This window comes from Apaloderma vittatum, unplaced genomic scaffold (genome assembly GCF_000703405.1).
Source record: "Apaloderma vittatum isolate BGI_N311 unplaced genomic scaffold, ASM70340v1 scaffold5565, whole genome shotgun sequence".
In the NCBI taxonomy this organism is placed as follows: domain Eukaryota; kingdom Metazoa; phylum Chordata; class Aves; order Trogoniformes; family Trogonidae; genus Apaloderma; species Apaloderma vittatum.
This window is the reverse complement of record NW_009716385.1, coordinates 19,688-40,217: the sequence shown is the minus strand read 5'-3', so window position 1 is coordinate 40,217 and position 20,530 is coordinate 19,688. Positions and strand designations below refer to the sequence as shown.

Sequence of the window (20,530 nt, the reverse complement as noted above, 5' to 3'; positions counted from 1 at the left end):
AGTTTTCTTTTATGGGCGTTACACAGTTCCTCAATATTCTGTATGAGTTCTGGATTCTTAAAATATTGTTTTGAAGCTCTGTATCTAACATACCTATTACAGTGAAATGTGGAAATACATGTGTCATTTAGTAAACCTTATATTAACTTCACTGTGATAACACCTTACAATTTATTTTAAAATGCTTTATTTCTCGATGTTATGATCTGTCAGGAAAAGTCACTACAGTGTTCTAAATTCAGTTTCTCAATTAGACTTTCTTACAACCTTTCAGTATGTACTGCAGTAGTAGTTTCATTCATGGTCGCAGTTTAAATTCCTAGTCTTTTGAGAGTTACCAATGCACTCTAAGGATAAGTGGTAACTGCATGAAATTCTTTGTAATCTAATGGGTAGGCCACAAAAGGTTTTACACTAATGGGCCTAGATCAAGTGTTAATTTGCATATTCATTTTTATGAGTAGATTTGCAAAACGCGTCTGCTATCAAATCTCAAATGGCTAGCCTATGAATGGTTGAATCGGCTTTCTTTCTGTCTACTCACAAGACTTCCACTGTCCTAATGTGCCTAAGAAATACAGACAGGCTGTTTCAGTAGGTCTGCAAATAACCAAAGCATGCTCTCCAGTTCTCCTTCACTCAAGCTGAAAAGCAAGGTTGGAAAGAGAAGCCAGTGGCTGAGAAATCTTGTGTGCACACTATGGAACTATGTATGTATCCACCCATACATACCATTAAACGGCGTTTGTGTTACTCAGTAAAATTATGCAGGCAAATAGCAATATTTTGATAAAATGCCAGTGAAGAGGCATTTCCAGTTTTACGATCTTACAAGCTTAGTTTATGAGCTTGTAATTTCTGCCCTCGTAGTGACTAAGTTAATTGACTAAGTGAAATCCTGATCACATTTAATTCTTGGCAGAACTTCTGCTGATTTCAATGGGGGCAGGATTTTACTCTGTAGCCTAAAATAAGATCCAAGAAAGAGGGGGAAGGTAAAAGTTTATATTTTGTGGCCAGGTATATATTATAATATTCATTGCCTTAAATAGTTTTTTCCCAGCCCATCATAAGCAAAGCGAAGCCACAGCTCTTAAAGACACACTTCCTGCCACTGATGGATAAGCTAAAGAAAAAAGCAGCAGTGGTTGTATCGGATGAAGAACATCTAAGAGCAGAAGGCAGAGGTGACATGTCGGAGTCTGAACTGCTCATCCTAGATGAGTTCACCACTTTGGCACGGGACCTCTATGCCTTCTACCCTTTGTTGATTAGATTTGTGGACTATAACAGGTATGTGGAGAGGAATAGGTCAATGAATCTATTAAAATCTTCCTCTTAATTGATGCCATCTTTTACCCCTTGATATCCCTAGCACAGAATTAAAGTAGCTTTTACTCAGCCTGCCAGTCGTGAACTTGCTCAAGCCGGTGCTTTATGACTTTTAGGCCGAGCTGGGGTATTTTTCAGAAGAAAACAACAACAAAAAAAGGTCTTTTGGGTTAGACCTAGGATTAATATAAAAGGATTTTAAGGGTTTTGAAATGGGACATGACATCAAAAAGACACTGCTACCAGAAAAGATTAAAAGCATGCATGTTTGGTTTTGTTGACTCGTATCCTCGTGAAATGTTGAAAACTGATTTCAAAGCTTAAAACCGGTGAGGATCATCCACATTTCCACCCTTTTACCGAACTGTAGGGCAAAATGGCTGAAAGAGCCCAACTCTGAAGCAGAAGAATTGTTCCGCATGGTGGCTGAGGTCTTCATTTATTGGTCCAAGTCTCATGTAAGTAATTCCTTGGTAAATACTTCTTTTTAATTAGATTTCTTAGTAGGCAGATAAATTACTTAATGGCTGTGTTTGGGAAAACACATTTAATGGAAGAAGTGAAACTGCATATGGGATGTCTTCTGAAACTTTTGAAATGCCTGAGTAGCTAGAGGAGTTGATAGGTGTTTTGTAGCATAGTAACACTGATAATCGTTGTTTGTTGTGGAGTTTTTGGACTTTAGTATATTAAGCTCATTGAGGTCTGTCCTCTTACCTTTTTTTCTTTTTTCTTTTATTTTTTAAAAGCTGTTATTTTCACCCCCAAAGTCTTCTTCCGTAAACAGGATATGTGGCTACTAAATTACTAGAAGTTGTCTCATTGAAGTAATTTTCTCTAAATTGTACATTCTGTCTGCTTGAGCCTCTTGGCAGTCATGATTTTCCAAATTTCCAGTTAGTTAATATTTTTATTTAATGTTTGTTAAGCTAAATTCCTAATTTATCAGAAGGGCTTCTAACTGAGATCTTCTTTATGTTTCCAGAATTTCAAAAGAGAAGAGCAGAACTTTGTGGTACAAAATGAAATCAACAACATGTCTTTCCTTATCAGTGACACCAAATCTAAGATGTCCAAGGTAGTGTAAAGTATTTTTGTATTTTTATTTTGCAGGAAAGAGACAGGAGGATTCTAGAGAAGCTTTTTCTTTTTTTTTTTTTTGCTAACAATATCTGTTGAAAAAACTGTGCTGAGAATCAAAACATAGGCATTTGAGAAACACAGTGAACTTCCAAGATACTGGTGCAAAATATTGGCAATGATATAATGGCAGTTCCATTGGATAGGGTTTCAGCTGTATAGTTAGTAAGAAAATTGTCAAAACAGAGACAAGTACAACATAGCTACTGAAATTTTTTTTTATTTAATATTGGATTTTTTTTTCATCTTTGCTTTATGCTGCAGGCAGCAGTTTCTGACCAGGAAAGGAAGAAGATGAAGCGAAAAGGTGACCGGTACTCTATGCAGACCTCTCTCATTGTGGCAGCGCTGAAGAGATTGCTTCCCATTGGCCTAAATATTTGTGCTCCTGGAGACCAAGAGCTAATTGCGCTGGCCAAAAATAGGTTCAGTATGGTAGGTGCTCTTTTTGCACTTCTAAACCGTAGAAATATTTTACTAATGCAATTCCTTGAATACTTCCTCTTCATACTCATTCTTACAGCATGACACAAATAATCAAGACTATAAATCTGTTATGTAAAGGTACAGTGGGTGATTATGGAAGATCGTAATCTGCATACTCTCATTTTTAAGACACAAAACATTTCAATTTGGACATACTTATTTTCTAAATGATCAATACATGGATAGAGATGACACATTTTTAAATTAAAACTGTTATTTCTGTATCTTAATTTTTAATGTTAAATTATATTTTATTTTACAAAACTTGAATTTGGAAGTGCAAATAAGAACTTGATGTTTCTGAACTTCTGTGGCCAATATTGGAACTGATTCCTTTTGATCACAATCAGATGAGGTCTTAATGCTGACCCCTTGTTTATGCACAAGAATTTCTGTAGAGATAGGCTGCTTTAGAAGTGATTCTACTAGGAATAAACTCACAATGCAATAATGTGATTTCATATAATTTTGAATATACTTCTTTTTCAAGCTATGATACTTTATACACCTTAGGGGGTTATATGACCTCCAAACAGCTGAACTGAATGTTAATAAAGTATTATTATATCAATATAGTTAATAATTAAGTATTATGATATAAATAATCTGTTTCCAAAAGAAACAGAAATCAAATCAGAGAAGACTGTGTTCATTATACTGATTTCATTTGGTGAAATTTTTTTTAGTATATGCATATGCTAGTAATTTTAATTCAGAGTTACATTTAGTGTGTTACTTCGGATAAATATGAATGATGTCATCCAGAACTTGTTCCTGTGAGCTTGGATATGGCTAACTCAGGCCTGATACAAAAAGGCATATTGACACTGAGGTTTTCTTCAAAATTTCACATTGTCAGCATTATTCATCATCTGGACTAAGGCCAAGGTTGTAATTTATACGAACAATATCCTTTCTTAGTTGCTTTTTATTCCTAATTTATATGATTTGTAATTTATTGACAGAAAGATACTGAAGATGAAGTACGAGATATCATCCGCAGTAATCTTCATCTCCAGGGCAAGGTAATCTATGTGCAGTTTTTAAATATGATTTGTTTGTCTTGCCTTAAATTAATTTATTGCTGCCATATAATGACAACCTGCTTTGGTTCATTAGGGTAACTTCTAGTCCTTTTTTCTCTCAAGTAACTTGTTCAAGTGAATTGTTAAGTGGTAGATTTTTAATGTGTTTATATATGTATTATGCATAGTAATGTGTGGCGCTTCAAATCCCTGCCTATGCACACCAACAATATGAGATTGGAGATAGAATCAAGGTCTATCACTGTTTAAACAGTTCGTGATAGAATCTGCAAAATGCTCAAAATTTTTTTGTGTCAATTTGAAATGTAAGGGAAAAGGGAGCTGCCGCTTTGGCATACTCTGTGAGGTGAAAAATCTCAACTTTGTTTGGTGTAGTTCCAGTTTTTTTAGCACAGGGAAAAGAAAGTATTTTGGGAAAAGTTTAGATATTTGTTATTGAGTTCCAGTTACTGGCAGATGCATAGCCCTAGGGAAAAAAGCCCTGAAATGGCCCAGTGTAGTTGAACTATTTTTTAAAGCTTCAAATAATGGCAAAGAAGAGACCATGGTACAGAAGTGTAATAAAATTTTGTATGTTTCTTCTGTATTGAAGGAAGATGGAATCAGACCTATGGATGGTGCCTCATTTAGGATTGTTCTTTACTTCCTCCCACTGCCCCAGGTTTTATTCACCTGAAGAAAGAAACTAACTAGTGTTTCTTGTGCCTGTTAAATGGTTACAAGAGAATTAGCATGTGAGTTGGAAATCTGGTGCTTTTTTTCTGAAAGGGTATTTAAGAATCATCCAGAAGTCTAGGTTCCACTGCAATTCAGTGCATGGCAATAGAAGTCTGGTTTGTTGGGTTTTTTTAATGGCTTGATAATAGGATGGCTCTTCCTGAATAATATCTGAAGACTAATTTTCTTCCATCTTATGTTTGCTGTATATTACTGCAATGTCAAGCAAGATTAATGTAGGTTACTGTTTTTGGGAGCTCACAAGAAGAAACATCAGTCTGCAAAGCTAACAATTAGCATTTTTCATAAAATAATTCAAATAAAAGTCCAATATCTTTACTTTATAGGTATTGCACATAGAAAAGGTTACCACTGAAAACAAGATTTGGTTAAATCCTAAAAAAAGCTTGAAATGCTTGTCCTTATAAAGCAGATACTATTATGTACTGAGAAGCAGAAGAAATAGAAAAAAGTGCTATTAAAAAAAAAGAATTTATGACGAGCAACAGTACTTAAGCAATGTGCATGCCATGAACATACAATCCTTAAATGTGTTGTGTTTTTGTGTGTAAACTCCAGTAATGTTTTCTTAATGATAAAGATAGGTATTTCTGTTCTGACATTTTCAGTATGTGTATACTGTCATTTTGTGAGCCATGCAGTTGTAAGTATTGCCTGGCATTTCATGCTGCTTCTTAGCACTTGTCCTCCTGTTTTAAATAATGCAGTTTCTGTTTTGCTTCTTCAGGATTACATTCTGCATACTGCGAATAAGGCAATTCTGTCTGTTACTGCTTTATTGCCTTGGAGTAATGATACTTCTTGATACCTTGATCTGTGTTTTCTCTTCAGAAACTTCCTTTGCTTCAATTACGAGTTTACTATTGTTCACCAACATATCATATCCTCTCTTTATAACATAAGAATGAAAGTACTTTTAAATTTCATGATGAAATTTCATGGTACCTTGATAATTAAGAAGGAAATAATCTTAGCAAATCAAAAAGTACGCAGTGACAAATTTTCCAGCTGTAAAGTTTTCAGCAGTGACTTTGGATGATTCTAATTGTAAAATAAATTCCTAAGGAAGATGACATTCTGAAAGGAAACCATGTAATACATAGCTAACAAAGCTAAATAGCTATTGTAGCTATCTTTTATTTTATAGCTACCTACGCGTTGCTTTACTAATTTTGAAAAGCTCCGGTTTTGACCTGTGAGTGAAAAGTAGTCAACTCAACTCTGGACAAAATACAGCATTCTGGGACTTAAAAAATTTAATTTATTATTGCATTTATCTTTATTATGATTTGTTATCTGCTGCTATGTAGTTTGTTCTCAGTGGCTTGAAATAATCTTTTTATTAATTATTCAGCCCTAGCACATTCTAGAGTTCACATTAAAACCTAGTGTATAATTTAATTATTTGAAAGTGTAATAAATATTTAAGTATTTAAGGATTTAAAAATATATAATACATAAAAGTATAAAAGTTGAATTTATTAGTTATTTACAATACAATTTATTCTGTAATTCTCTGATGTCATTAGTATTCAATCATTGTTGTGAATGAATCGAGTACATGTCAGATACAGTCAAGTATGATGTTTATTATTAAGAAAAATGATGCCGTTGTGCTATATGCATACACTACCCTTTTGTTGTCTGAGTTGAACATAAAAGGGATATAGGCCAAATGATCTTATAAATTTAAATTATTATTTAATGTTATGAATTAATACATAGCTTAGTTATAATGATGATTAAGTAAGGTGGCTTTCAAAACAGAGGGAAAGTACCACTTCTTGGAAAGGTTGATTTTCTTCCAACTATACGAATATTCTTTCTTCAAAAGTTGTTTTCTGTTAACTACTTCTGCTTCTCACAACCACCATGTTCTGTCATTTGTGTTGGAGCTAAAATGTAATTTCTCTTGATTTCTTTTTGGAAAACTTGAGGTGTTTGAGAATCATCTGAATCTTTAGCTATTAATGTTGTGGCGTCTATTTCATGCATTTGTCTACCTTTGTCTACATTTGTCTTCACCCTGTTTCTGTCTTTCCTTTCCTTGCATGCCTGCATGTTGTTACTCAGTACCAAGCCTTTTATTTCAAGAAATTGATGATGAAACTTGCATTCATTTTGACATGGATGAAGCTCAAGTCACCAAAACCTTCTTCCAGCCATGTTAATTCACACCTTGAAATGTCAACTACTCATACCCTTAGAAAACTACCTATACAAAAAAGCTCTACCTTGATAGAATGTGAGGAGTCCTCAGATCAAAAGACATCTCCACCTGTGATTAAAAAGTCTTTTGTGAACTATCCATTCATGATGAACCATTCAAATGCTCACACAAAGACTGTGGATGTGACAATTGTTAAGAAATGGAAAAGCCGAAAGGTGGAAGAAATGCCCGGCAATTGTGGCTTTCTAGGTTGTAATAAGCTATTACTGAGCGTCTGTGTAAGTTTATAATCATTCCTGGAACTTAAGTAAACTACATATCGTAAGATGTTTTATGGAGGTGAATTAGCGTTACTTAGGTACAAATTGAAATCTGGATCCACAAAGATGTTTTAGAAAAGTAAGTGACGAGTTTAAGCCCTATTGGAATCTGTAGGGTTTAGACTCCTAAATGCTCTAAGAATCCATGCCAGTGTGACTTGAACCTAAAATGCACCATCAGGAATACTCACTGGCCACAGCTCTCAATAAAATGGGTTACACATTGCATCTGTTTCCAGTGTCTTCGGCACAAAAAATGATTGCAAAGTGTGTTGCATCACTGTTGATTAACAGAAACACTGTTGAGACAACATGAACCAAATAAGAGATTGCTAATGGTAAAACAGGGAATCACAGGTCACTGGAATGGAAAAAATGAAATATAAAGAGAAAAATAAGAAAAACATTTTGCTTCTTACTGTTTGATATTTGTAGGCTAATAAGCAAATGTGTCCTGAATTCATGTTTCATAAATTAACTTTTCATTTTTTAGCTAGTAATCAGTAAAATCAGGATTTTCTAACAATTGAAAAAAGTAAAATGAAAAAAATTAGATATACATAATGCTAATATTACTAATTTCCATGACTGATCCCAACTAGTAGGACAACAACTTTTTCGTTGTTTGTTTTAATAACCGTTAATAAGTCAATGTGCAATGTTATGTCTGTCTAACTTGTGTTCATTACTTTTCCTCGAATAGTATATTCATTGCTGGTGCCAGTGCTGTTTGTTGGCCCATGATCATTTTCTCTTTGTATGAGAGGACTTTTAGTCCTCTGGGAGGTCTCAAGAAACACTGCACAAATCAGTCTTTAGTTTTGTTCTCTCGGTCAGTGTAGTGGACACTGCATGAGTTAGTCATGTAAAGGCGTGAGTTAGCCGTATGAAGTGCTTCTGTTGCTGTTTGAAGCAGTTTCTGTACTCACTAAACTGTTTGCCCCTGTGTTTGGTACTTCTTGCCTTGGTGATGTGAAATCTTTCTCCTGCAGCTTGAGGATCCCGCCATTAGGTGGCAGATGGCACTTTACAAAGATTTACCAAACAGGACTGAAGATTCCTCAGATCCAGAGAAGACTGTGGAAAGAGTCCTTGATATAGCCAATGTACTGTTTCACCTTGAACAGGTTAGACACATATTCCCAATTTCGTTGCTTCTCAGTCTAAACAAAAGCATTCAACTTTTCTTTTATACTTTAACCTTCTGTATTCAATTTTATATCGTTTTTTCTTTTGTTAGCTACTGTTTACATGCTTTGTCTTGTCTTTTGGAATCCAATATTCATAGAATCATAGAATATCTTAGGTTGGAAGGGACCTCGGAGATCATCTAATCCAACCTCCCTGTCGTGAGCAGGGACGCCTCTCAACTAGATCAGGCTGCTCAAGGCCCTGTCCAACCTGGCCTTGAACACCTCCAGGGAGGGGGCAGCCACAATGTCTCTGGGCAATTTATTCCAAAGTCTTGCCACCCTCGTACTGAGGAATTTCTTCCTAAGATCTAATCTAAATCTATTCTCCTTCAACTTAAACCCATTTCCCCTTGTCCTATCAGTGGACACTCTTGTAGAAAGTCCCTCCCCAGCCTTCCTGTGGGTTCCCTTCAGGTACTGGAAGGCAGCTATTAGGTCCCCCCGAAGCCTTCTGTTTTCAAGATTGAACAATCCCAGCTCCCGCAGCCTGTCCTCATAGCAAAGGTGCTCCAGTCCCTGGATCATCCTTGTGGCCCTCCTCTGAACATGCTCCAACAGATCCACATTCCTCTTATGGTGGGGGCACCAAAACGGGACGCAATATTTGAGGTGGGGTCTCCCAAGAGCAAAGGGGAAGAATCTCCTCTCTTGGTCTGCTGGCTATGCTTCTCCTGATACATCCCAGGATGCATTTATCACATAGTATGTTTACAACATCTCCAGTAAGCATTTATTTGGAAAAGGACTAAGAAAGAGATACCTATGTTTTAGCTTCCTTCTGGTGCATTTCACCTGATAGGAAGTAATCACTAATTGCCCATGGACCATGAAATGTCCATGAGACATACTTGTTGAAAAAATGCAGATTTTCAAGGTATTTTTCCTCAGTTGAGATTCTTGAATTGTTGAAGTAGCAAGAAATTTAAAGCTGTCTGCATAAATATCTGATTAGAAGCTGCATATTAGAGCTGTCTACAGTAGGATAGTCAGATTATTTGTTACACAGCTTCTCTAGTGCTGACTTTAGAATGATATTTACTATAGACTAGTTAAAAAATGGCAAGAAGGATATCTACTTGACAAAAACTGTATGGAAGTTTGCATGAATGTGTGCAATCATATATGCATTTACAAAATCAAACTGACATTGAAATTCAGATAATTCTTTATAATCTGGAAGTTTTTGCAAGGCTGTTCTTTGGTGGTCCAGCAGACTGCTTGCAAACATGAACTCAGGACTCATTTGTGCTCATGCAATAGTGAATACAAACCAAGGTTAACCTGGCCAGATTGAATACTACTTGCTTTATTCAAGAAATAATAGAAGCAGGATGGAGGAATGATTTTTCTGAGAAAGTTCTGGCAGAGTATTAACATGTTTCAGAATCTGGCATGAAGCTCTGTTGTTTTATCTAATACTCTTGTATAAAAATATGAGCTTCACGTGTGACCTAAACTATAGTAACTTTCATTAAAAAAAAAATCTGTAATTTATTTTGTGTCCTTCTTACCACTAGCAGTGTTAGAATTTTGTATTTTGTCTCTCTTTAAGAAATAAAAAAATCCATACCCTATGTCAGTACATTTTACAAGTCAAAGACTACATGATAAATTTAGTTGGCCCATTTTACTTACTGGATTGTTAGTGTATAAAATTTGCTTGGGGCTTGGTTTTTTTTTTTTCGCTTTTCAAAGAACATTTGAGAGTTCAAGGTTCTCTTGCCCTCTCATTAGCTGAGTCGGTTTGATTCAAATGCCTGACACAGGCTTTCGTACTATGTGTCAGGAAGTTTCAATATTGTGGTGAGAACACTCATTCAGTCGAGTAGTAATCAGAGAGATGGGTGAAAGTGCTTGTGTATACACTGTGCAGTACTTGATTGCTAAAAGTGATTTTCAGAGATCTTGGAATGCACAAAGTGTGCTGGTGTGAATCCCTGTGTCCTGGCTGTTGCACCACACAACTCTTCGACATATAATTTGCCAGCCTTAATATAGACTGTCTCTAAGTTCATCAGCCTTACACAGTTTGATAGAAGAAGATGAAGAGAAATCGCTGTATTTTACCTGTTATTGAATATGTGTGGAGCAAGCAAAAAGTCATAGAATGTGGAAGTAAATCCCTGGCAGTCATGGTTAGCCTGTGAGAGAGAGAGAGAGGAGATAGGGGGTCAATTTGAAGATACAAGGTGGCTGTGAGGAAGAAGGAAGAGTAGAGAAATGCTTGAAATGATGGGGACAAAAGGTTTTGTCTTTTACCCTTTTTTTTATCAAAGTTAACTGAGCTGAGAGGAAACTGGCATATACAGAGTTGCATAATTCAGTATTAGACTATTTGAGCTCAAAGAGCATATACAGTCTCTTGATTGCTGGCATTTTAGCTGTATCTTCATGTATATAAATTGATTAAGCTTATGTAGTTTGAGGAAATTGTACACAAGAGTGAAAGCCATGGAATGATCCTTGTGTTTTCTGTATTGTGCCATAGGATTAATCTTACATTGAATAGAATTCTGCAGTAATCAAGAATAGGATGGATTCCCATTGTAATACCAGATTGACATTTCATATGCTTCTGATCAGACCAATTAGTGAAATAAATGCTGGCTGCTTCTATTCTGGATACTTTGAACCTATTTCTTTAAAGATTTGGCCCCACAGCTTTACTTATCTTCCATAGACAAGTCCCCAATAGTTTTGTTACTGAAATAGATAATTCAGTGTCTAAAAATAATGAGTATGGGAGCACCGAGTCTGTTTTCATGATGGTCTTGAGTAATCCTTTGCTCTCTATAGACAAATACTCTGATCTCCATATATACGCACTCTAAAAGCTTTGCTTATTGCACTGGCAAAGATCAGCTAATTCTTTATATTTTCTTCCCAATCACAGCTAACTTCTTTGTTTTCATTATTTTCAGAGATCTGCTTGCGTAGGCCGAGGCTATTTCTTTTGGGAAAGTATAGAGGATTTTATAGTTTTTTGTGAAGATATTACTAATTACCTAACTGTCAGGTTTGGTTTTAGTTACCTAACTTTCACATTATTGGTGCTTTGTTTTCTGTGTTTGCAGTGAACACTTTTTTGTCTTTTCTCCTAACAGATATTTTTCAATTGTATTTTATCTTTTGGAAGGAACTTGTTTTAGAATATCGCCATTTAATCTTACAAGATTGATACTTACTGGATGCTTGGCAGCATTTTAGTCTGTTTTAATAAATGTTTCCCATTTTAACTGTGAATAAATTTTTGTATTTCGCTAAACTAGAAAAATCTTCTTGGTTAACTATGTTTGAATTGAATATTGAGTCTACATAAGCATCATCATCACTACATATTTTAAATAAAATACTTTATTTTATTACAAGCAAGAATCACCAAGTTTTTAGGGTAGGGTAGAGTTGTTAACTTCCATTGACTCCTTCGATGATGTTGGAAGGCAGAGGAGCTATTATTTCACTAGCACAGTTGTCCGTAAAAGAAATGAACAAAACCCCCATGACCAACCAACTCTACACAGAAGACATACCTCTACCTACACTCTACAAGAGTTGTGTAGGTTAAATGAAATGTTAATTTTATTTAAGATGATTGCTTTAAAATTGTTGTCTGAGGCAATGTAGAGGTATACGGTTTACCTGTACATATGCAAAGAGCTGCATATGAAAGATAGGAGGAGTGAAGATTCTTTGTATTAAAAGTTAAGATTTCCTGAGAGATGACCTCAATGTTCTTTCTAAAAGATATAGGAAGCAGGATGAAATAAGAAAGAAGAATATATCATAAAAGGAAAGGGTGATTTTTTGCTTCCAGATTGATTTTCAATGTTCTGATTCTATAATTTGGCTGATCACTTAAACTATGTCTAACACTTTTTCCCGTCTTATTCTTCTGTTATCTTTACACTTGATTTATGTGTTATTTCACATTTTTGGTATTATTACTATGCCCAGAGAGTAGGGACATTGCCACATTGTTTATTTTTCCATGTGTATTTTATGTAACAGGTTGAGCACCCTCAGCGGTCCAAAAAAGCAGTGTGGCATAAACTGCTGTCCAAACAGAGAAAAAGAGCAGTAGTTGCCTGCTTTAGAATGGCACCATTGTATAATCTGCCAAGGTAAGAGCTGTATTTGTTCTATCTCTCACAAATTCATTTATGTTCATACAGTGCCATTTGGCAAGATCAAAAGGAAGAAGCCCATGTAAACCTGTAACTGATAAACTTTGGTTTGTATGTTAATTTCTTCTAATAGATCTAATTACTTTTTTTCTAATATATCTTCTGAAAAGAGTAACAAGGAGTATAATATTAAATGTCTACTTCTTTCCTTCTGTTGTTATTCCACATGTTCCTCTTAGTATGTTTTCTTTTCTGAAAATTAGACATGTTTCATAGGAGATAAATGCAGAAACAGACATATTGGTGTCACTGTAATATCATTTTGGGAGATAAATTTCCTCCTAAGCCATGGTATAGCTCTGGAAATATGGAATTATTTTAATATTAGATGCTAAATGTTCTATCCACAGGAAATAAACTGATACTATTTATCTGAAAACTTCTCTATTTGTTGTGCACTTTTAGGAAAAGCATTATATTAGGCAAGAAATATATGCACATACTCTAGGTGTTTCACACCTTTTCAGGTGGCTACTTTTCCTCTTTTGTTCAATAGAGAAGGGAACCTATAGACAAGCAAGTTTCAGAATCCTGAGATTCTGGAAAGAATGAATGTTTAGAAAAAGTAGATATACTTGGAGTTTTTATGCAATTTCTAAAAATAAATACCCAGAACACTTGTGTCTGGTCTTTTCAACATAATAATATTCTCATTTTTCCCCCAAAAGTATGCACATTATTACTATTACTGTAGTTAGTAAAATGAATCTTAGAGTTTGTCCCAGGAAGAACAAGGGCATAAGAATCGTACCAGCTTGAAATGAGGCTGCCCTGACAGCTGAAAATAGAACAAAGATATTTCCGTCTGTGGCTGTTCTTTAACAAGTAGGTCACCTGCACACAACTAGCATTCATGTATATTTTAATCATACGTCTTCCTTTTCAGTATTTGAGACTGGCAGTTGTTTAAAAAAAAATAAAATGACTGATGAAATTCTTCCTGGAGAACTCGTTATCACACAGTTAATTTTGCATTGAATTCTGAAGAACAAAAAAGCAATAAAACACAATAATTGTCATCACTGGCTTACCATCTTTCCCCTAGCCTCATCATCCATTTAATTTCATGGAGTTTGAGATTAAAAAAACTTGACTTATTATTTTAGAAATGCAAGTCTAATCCTGAACATTAAAAAATGCAATTATTGGAGCACAATCTAAAGATATGTTTTGCTGTTACCTTATTATTTAAAATAAAATAATATGAAAATATTTTATATTAAAAATAAAACTCACTAATGTGACAAAGTAATTGCTTTTTTTTTTTACTTGTGTTTAAATTAAAATTCTATTCATTATCTGTCCCTAAAATCATTATTATTACATTTTAATATCAGTTTTACAAGTTAATGAAACACAATTTTGGATAGAACATTTTAATGTAAACTTAATTTTTAAAATAGTTGCTTTTGGCAAGTTCTACCTTAGAAATTTTACTTTCCTTTTAAATGGTAGCTGTAATGACTGGACACTTCTTCAAGTTAAAGAAATTCATATTGATCAAATTTTCTCCTAAAAAGTTTACAGCTTTTGTTTTCAATGTCCCTGTTTAGGCACCGAGCCGTCAATCTCTTTCTCCAAGGCTATGATAAATCATGGATTGAGACAGAAGAACACTATTTTGAAGATAAACTGATAGAAGACTTAGCAGTACGTCTGGGTGCAAAGGGTCGTGGGAATGTATTATGGATTAACATTCATCTTGTATAATAATAATTATAAGTCTGTGAGGTACACAAGATATGAACTGAGCTATCTCTACCCACAGGGGCCAGCTGTAACCAAGTCTCTCTTAACAAGTGTTGAGCATTAGAAGTGGTGGAGATTCCAGAACCCCCACAAGCAGTCTGCTTCAGGGCTTCAGGAACCTTTTATAAAGCTTTTTGAACTTTTATCTAAATTACATGCCAGTTGCTGTCATTCCCCTATCTCTTATCTTCTGCCCCGCAGAGAATGGGAACAGCCTATTCCCTTTTCTTTTTGGTTAACCTTCTTGTGTTTGAAGACTTCATAACATTAAAGCCATTTAAGTGAAAAGGTTAGAATGCGAAACTAGAGGACTTCTGGTCTTAGATCAATCAGTCCTGCAGCAGCAGGTGGGCTCTAATGCAGAAGCAGGTGGGCTCTGATGCTTCTTTGCAGAAGAATCCTCTTTCCAACACTAAAGTATTAGAGCCACGTCTTTAGCCTGGTAAATCCCTGTGGTGATTTTCAGTAAAGCCTTATGTCCTCATCCCTTACAGTTGGATCTCAGAAAGGTCGTTCTTTCAAGGGTTGGGCAAGAACTAGTAGTAGGAAATGATTCGGTCCCTAGAAGATCTGAAACAATTTGAGATCAGTCTTTTAACTGCAAGGAAAGCCTGCTCTCTCTCTGCAATAGAGAGAGGAAACTGGAAAATTGCTATTAGAAAAAACCAAACATTTGCTTTTACTGTTATACTTAAAACCAGCTACCCAAGTTGCGAAGGATTTTGAAAATAAGGGTCAAAATAGTGAAAGGAAAATCAGCAGCAAGGAGCTCAACACAAAAAGACTATGGAAGTTCATTTTTGCCTGCATGCATACAGAGGTCATTTCTTGTGGCATCCTTATTGTGAAAAAGCAAGAGACTTCTGCAAATACTTACTTGATATACAAGCTTTTAAACTGATGTATTGACATGTCCCAACACACTCCAAGTGTTTTAGATAATGCAGGTTCATCACCAAATATAATTATGTTTTAGCAGCTGAGAGCACGTGTGTGTAGATATGGAATGGCACAGCATAGATCATTGCATATGTGGAGGTCTGTGTGTGTGAAGAAATGCCTGAGCATTGTCATTTGGTTATGCTCTGACATAAAGGGTTGTCTCCTTACCTCCACTATAAACCCATTTCTCTGCCAATTTTATGAAGAGCAACTTGCCAGCAGGTAGCTTATGTGAAAAACTGTCTTAAAGAAGACAGAAAGACTGGACTGGCTTCTCTACCATCCTATAGTAAACTACAGGCATTCTCTTGTAGTTCCTCAAGCATACATATAAGTGTGTCTCCACAGAGCGTGGGTGAAGTTCTACTGTTCAGCTCTGCATCTGACCTAGACTGTTGTGTGGTCTTCATGAAAGATGTGGTTGTGATGCTGGTGAAGGTTCTCTGTCCCTCATAGAGAAACTAGACCCTGGTGCAACAAAGAATTAAAGATTTACTGGACTGTTGAGATGGAATACAACCCAAGCTGTGGTGGCTGAATTTGTCTAGAATGGGAGAAAGGAGAAGCCTTGAGTTGTCTAATGTATGTTTGAAGGATTGTCTGAAGTTTGTGAACTGTTGACATATTAGGTAGAAAACTGAAACAATCCAGGGCCCAGAAACTATAAAAGACTTCCTGTCTTTTAACACCGTTGTATGCCATAGTGCGTTCTTTCTCAATACTGAAAACCTTGAACTCTCTTTTCTGCCAAGTAAAAATAGTTTAAAGGAAGAAATGCAGTAGAAACTGCCTCCTTCCTGGCTTTGTCAGATCCAAGCATTTTATAGACTGATTAGGGCTTTTTCTGGGATGTGAGAGATGAATTTTTGCATCCCTTAAAGCAGGCTGGACTAAACTTGAAGTTTTGTTCGCTGTCCTTAAGTCTATTGTTCTTGTCTCCTTAAGTCTATTGTTCTTCTGTCCTTAAGTGTATTGTACAAAGTGATACTACTTCTTCTGCCTCTGTTTATTAAAAGAAAAAAGTATACACAAGTCCTCTATTTGAGGAGCTTAATTCTGCTGATTCTTAATTCTGATAAAACAGATCAAGTCTCTAACAGAACTAGATTTTTAATGTTCAATATTAAAATCATAGGATATTCAACACTGTCTTTATTAATAACTAAAATGCTTATGCTTTAGTCAGATAGCTTATATGAACAATTAAGCTTATGTGATAAAATTGTTTATTAATTTTGTTGGTAGGCATTACTGGACATGATAATTTATAAGAACAATATGTTTAGTAGTTAGATTATATAAAAATTAAGTCTTTAAAATCTTCAGCATTTAGAAAAAGCAACTAAAACCCAACTTATTTCTTTTAACCTCTGTTATGTTCAGTTAAAGCTTTTAATTTCACACTTAAATAATTATAGGGCAAATGTCTCAAAACATTGAAAATTAAGAATACTTATTTGCCAGAAATGTCAGAAAACCTTTTATTTCTAGTGTACACACTATACTTAATGCGGAGTCCTACTTAACTCAGTCACTGGTGAATGTGATCCTCCATTTAATTTGAATTAAATCTGTGAAAAATAGTAACTTGTATTAAACATGAACACAACTTCTGCCCTTTTGCTTCATCAGTTTTGATAACAGGAGAGAGGTAATCTAGTTGATAACATTACCAAGAATAGAATGCTGCCATTTAATTAGTTAGAAAGGTCAGCATCCTAAATGAGATTGAAATAAAGAGCAGAGGAAAGCCTCCATGATGGTGAGCTATAACTAGAGTTATAGTTTGTGGTGTTCAGATATTGATACTAAAAATATTGTCGCACATTGCAAAATGTGAAATGAGCCTTGTAGGGCCATCACAGACTAGCGTATGAAACAATCATTGTGCATATACATTAACTAAGGTAAATTCTCAGCTGCAACCACTCATGTTGGGTACAGCTGTGTGGAAAAGGTGGATTTCATAGGCATGTATGAAGTGCAGTACTCATTGATCTACAAGCTTTCTCCCAGGAGTATATTTGACACTTAGCAGAGACAAATTTTTTTCTTAATAGGCAAAAAATTCATTTTCTTTGTATCTGTCATGTGGCCAGCCTTTTCTTATTGCTAACAGATAAAAACTGACATTCTAATAATTTCCTACTTGTGCAATCTTATCAATTTATGGACTTCTCTTTTTCTGTATCTTATTGCATACTGCTAGGTGAAAACAAGCAGGAAGAATGAGGATAATTTATGCAAACAATTTTCTTGGAGCTTCCAGATGCTTTGTAGAAAAATATGTCTGGATTAAGTTATTTTGTTGAGAACTTGATATGCAAAATTTACTTTCTGAAATGTCTTTTTGCAAAAGACAGATAGTTGGAGGACCGGACAGATTTTTTTCAAAACACTGATTTGGTGGTTGTCGTTATAATATTTAGGACTTTTTTCTTTTAGAGTGAGCTAACTAAAGCTGTCTAAATCTGAAAGCAAAATAACCATATGAAAGAACTATATATATACATGTGTATATATATACTATTGTTTGACATTTTTTGTACGTTATTGATTTGTCATCTAAAATTCTACATCCTGCCAACATTACTGATGTTGGTAGATAGGGCTCCTTCTGTCTCAAACTATTGGTGAGCTTTAAGTTTAGATTTCTTCTCCCTCAAAGCCTCTCAGCGTTCCTCAGTGAACATTGTACCTGACATAAGACTTGAAACAGAGATTTCTAATTTTTAGCTGATGAAGCATGTTAACATAGAGAAGATCAGGCAATACAATAGCAAATGATGGCATCCGGTTACCACTCGTTCTGGATAAGAGCAGTAAACCACTGAAGTGTATTTTCAGAATCTAGGAAGAGAGTTATTTTTTCTGAGGAGACGAAATCCAAAACTTTGCAAATGGTATAACCTTTTTAAGACTTCATGTTCATGAACACAGTCAGGATTCAGGCTTTTTGTACTGTGCTCGGAACTTGTTTCCTCCTGGTTGTCCAAATTAAAATCACATACCTGAGTATATGATGTTTAATAAATTACGCAGAGTAAAACATTTTTTGCTATAGATAATTGAACATACTTTTAAAATCTTTTTTTCCCTAAAGAAACCTGGAGAGGAACCGCCGGAAGAAGATGAAAGCCTTAAAAGAGTAGATCCTTTACATCAACTTATTCTGCTATTCAGTCGAACAGCCTTGACTGAGAAATGGTAGGAATGGTGTGAGAGACTACAGAGTGTATGCGGATTTTCAGATTGCTCTTCTATTTGAAGTCATACTTTGTCTCTGTTCAAGTGACATTGAATTGGCTAGGCCAAAGCATGTGCGTGTGTACATATGGTGAGTTTGGGTTACACTCAAACCTCTCTAGCCTGTGATGTGTAAACATGAGATTTTAACATGACTGATGAGGAGATGTAAGGAGTTTTCCAGAGACAAATAGATGCCCCTATACACTTTTGGATGGATGCTGTGTTCAGGACTTGTTACACCTCTCTCTTCTCTCTGTGTTCCCTGTTGACAGTTATATTCTGAATGTAAAGTATATTCTAGATATAATTGAAAAATTAACTGTGTTCGCTTTATTGAAAGGTGTACATGAAGTTCTGAGCACTGTAACTGACTTTACTTTTCAGTTAGTATTAGTTAATGGAGTCCTCATTTTCAAAAAAACCTTGAAATTAATTATGAACAAAGATACCCTTTAAAGAGATTTTTGAGGTGCTTAAAAATATTTTGGTTCTCTAATTCTACTATAATGGCTCTAATGTTCCTCACTTTCCCTTTCCTCCCTCATCCCAGCAAACTGGATGAAGATTTCCTGTATATGGCTTATGCTGACATTATGGCAAAGGTACCTTTTTTGCTATCATCTTTTTCATCTTTTTGTTTTAATAAAATTAATGAAGAAAATCAGGAGCAATTGTGCAAAGTGAAGGAAGGCTTAGACTCCCCCATGTACCCCCAACTTATCACTAAATATTTTCTTTCTACATCTTATCAGAGCTGCCATGATGAAGAGGATGATGATGGTGAAGAAGAAGTTAAGAGCTTTGAAGTAAGATCATGCTTTGTTTTGTGTTTCTTGTCATGTTAGACATTATTTCATAGCTTCCAACTGACATTTATGTTTCTTGGTTCATGGCTTACTGCAGCTTACTATGCCAGTGAACTGCATGTTAGAAGCTGGATTGGCAGATAGGAGTCACAGAGAGAGTAATTTATCAGATTTTACATGTTTATCTGTTTGACTTCAACTTTTTAGTTGTTTACGAGAAGCATTACGGGTAGTAACTTACTCTGGAAGTCTGATAATAACAGGCTATGTCTTGTAAAGTGTCACGTCCTTCCTTTAGTTTGGATGGTTGAAATACTGAAACAATACTGTTTTTTACAGTAATCATTTACATTCAGTACCAATAATTTATGCAGTATTTTTATTTTCGTGTGTAAGTGCTTCTCAGTAAAAGGTGAGTATTCATCAATACTGCTAAGCTTTTTGATTTGTTGATAATAGAAAACCTGTGTTTATTGTTGTTTAATCTTGAGGTTTTGGTTATCATCACTGTGTAAAGAAAACACATGATTACAAGAGTGAGAGATGAGTCCTTGTCATGTGTTTGCCCTGGGATCTGTCTCTCTTTTTCCATTAATAAAATAGAGTTTAGAACAAATTTGTCTCTTCAGAGGGGCCCGGAGGGAATTAGGTTGTTATTATATTTTCATAAATTTTAGCATCTGACTCTGACATTAAAAGTTGTCTTATATCTTTCAAATCAATTAATGCTTATGTTTAATATCTTTACTAAACCACAGAAACATGTAATACATGCTTTTATTATTTTTTAAAAAAATTTTCTAAAAATCCTGATTGATTTGGTATAAAACTACCTGTGATGTTTTGATTTTTGAGGAGTGGTTTGGGGCATGTTTACTTTTATTCCCATTGTTTTGTACACATCAAATGTTCTACACATTTTCTACATGGTGCTGCATGAGAGAGCACTGAATTATTTAAGTACGTATTCCCTCTTTTGGCTATATACAGAAATCAGAAAGAATACCAGTACCAAATTCATTTCAGAACTAGAAGTTCTAGTCCAGTTCTTTTATTTCTTTTTTTTTTGTTTTTAGTTTTTAGTTTTTGGTATTATTTTCCTGGAAATGCAATGTGTGATGTGTCATTGACTAAGCTAAGAATATTTATTTCTATGTGCTTTTTTCAATGAGCCT

At 35.0% G+C, this 20,530-nt stretch overlaps 1 protein-coding gene across 1 annotated transcript in view; it reads left to right on the top strand.

Moving 5' to 3' along the window:
• LOC104273997 (ryanodine receptor 2-like) overlaps window positions 1-20,530 on the top strand; it is a 36,298-nt gene that overhangs the window by 12,195 nt on the left and 3,573 nt on the right. The window contains exons 7-17 of the mRNA XM_009869505.1: window positions 1,053-1,293; window positions 1,703-1,790; window positions 2,318-2,410; window positions 2,737-2,907; window positions 3,924-3,983; window positions 8,225-8,359; window positions 12,434-12,546; window positions 14,163-14,289; window positions 18,404-18,507; window positions 19,100-19,151; window positions 19,302-19,355. Coding sequence (XP_009867807.1) covers window positions 1,053-1,293; window positions 1,703-1,790; window positions 2,318-2,410; window positions 2,737-2,907; window positions 3,924-3,983; window positions 8,225-8,359; window positions 12,434-12,546; window positions 14,163-14,289; window positions 18,404-18,507; window positions 19,100-19,151; window positions 19,302-19,355 — 1,238 coding nt within the window. The remainder of the gene's footprint in view (window positions 1-1,052; window positions 1,294-1,702; window positions 1,791-2,317; window positions 2,411-2,736; window positions 2,908-3,923; window positions 3,984-8,224; window positions 8,360-12,433; window positions 12,547-14,162; window positions 14,290-18,403; window positions 18,508-19,099; window positions 19,152-19,301; window positions 19,356-20,530) is intronic.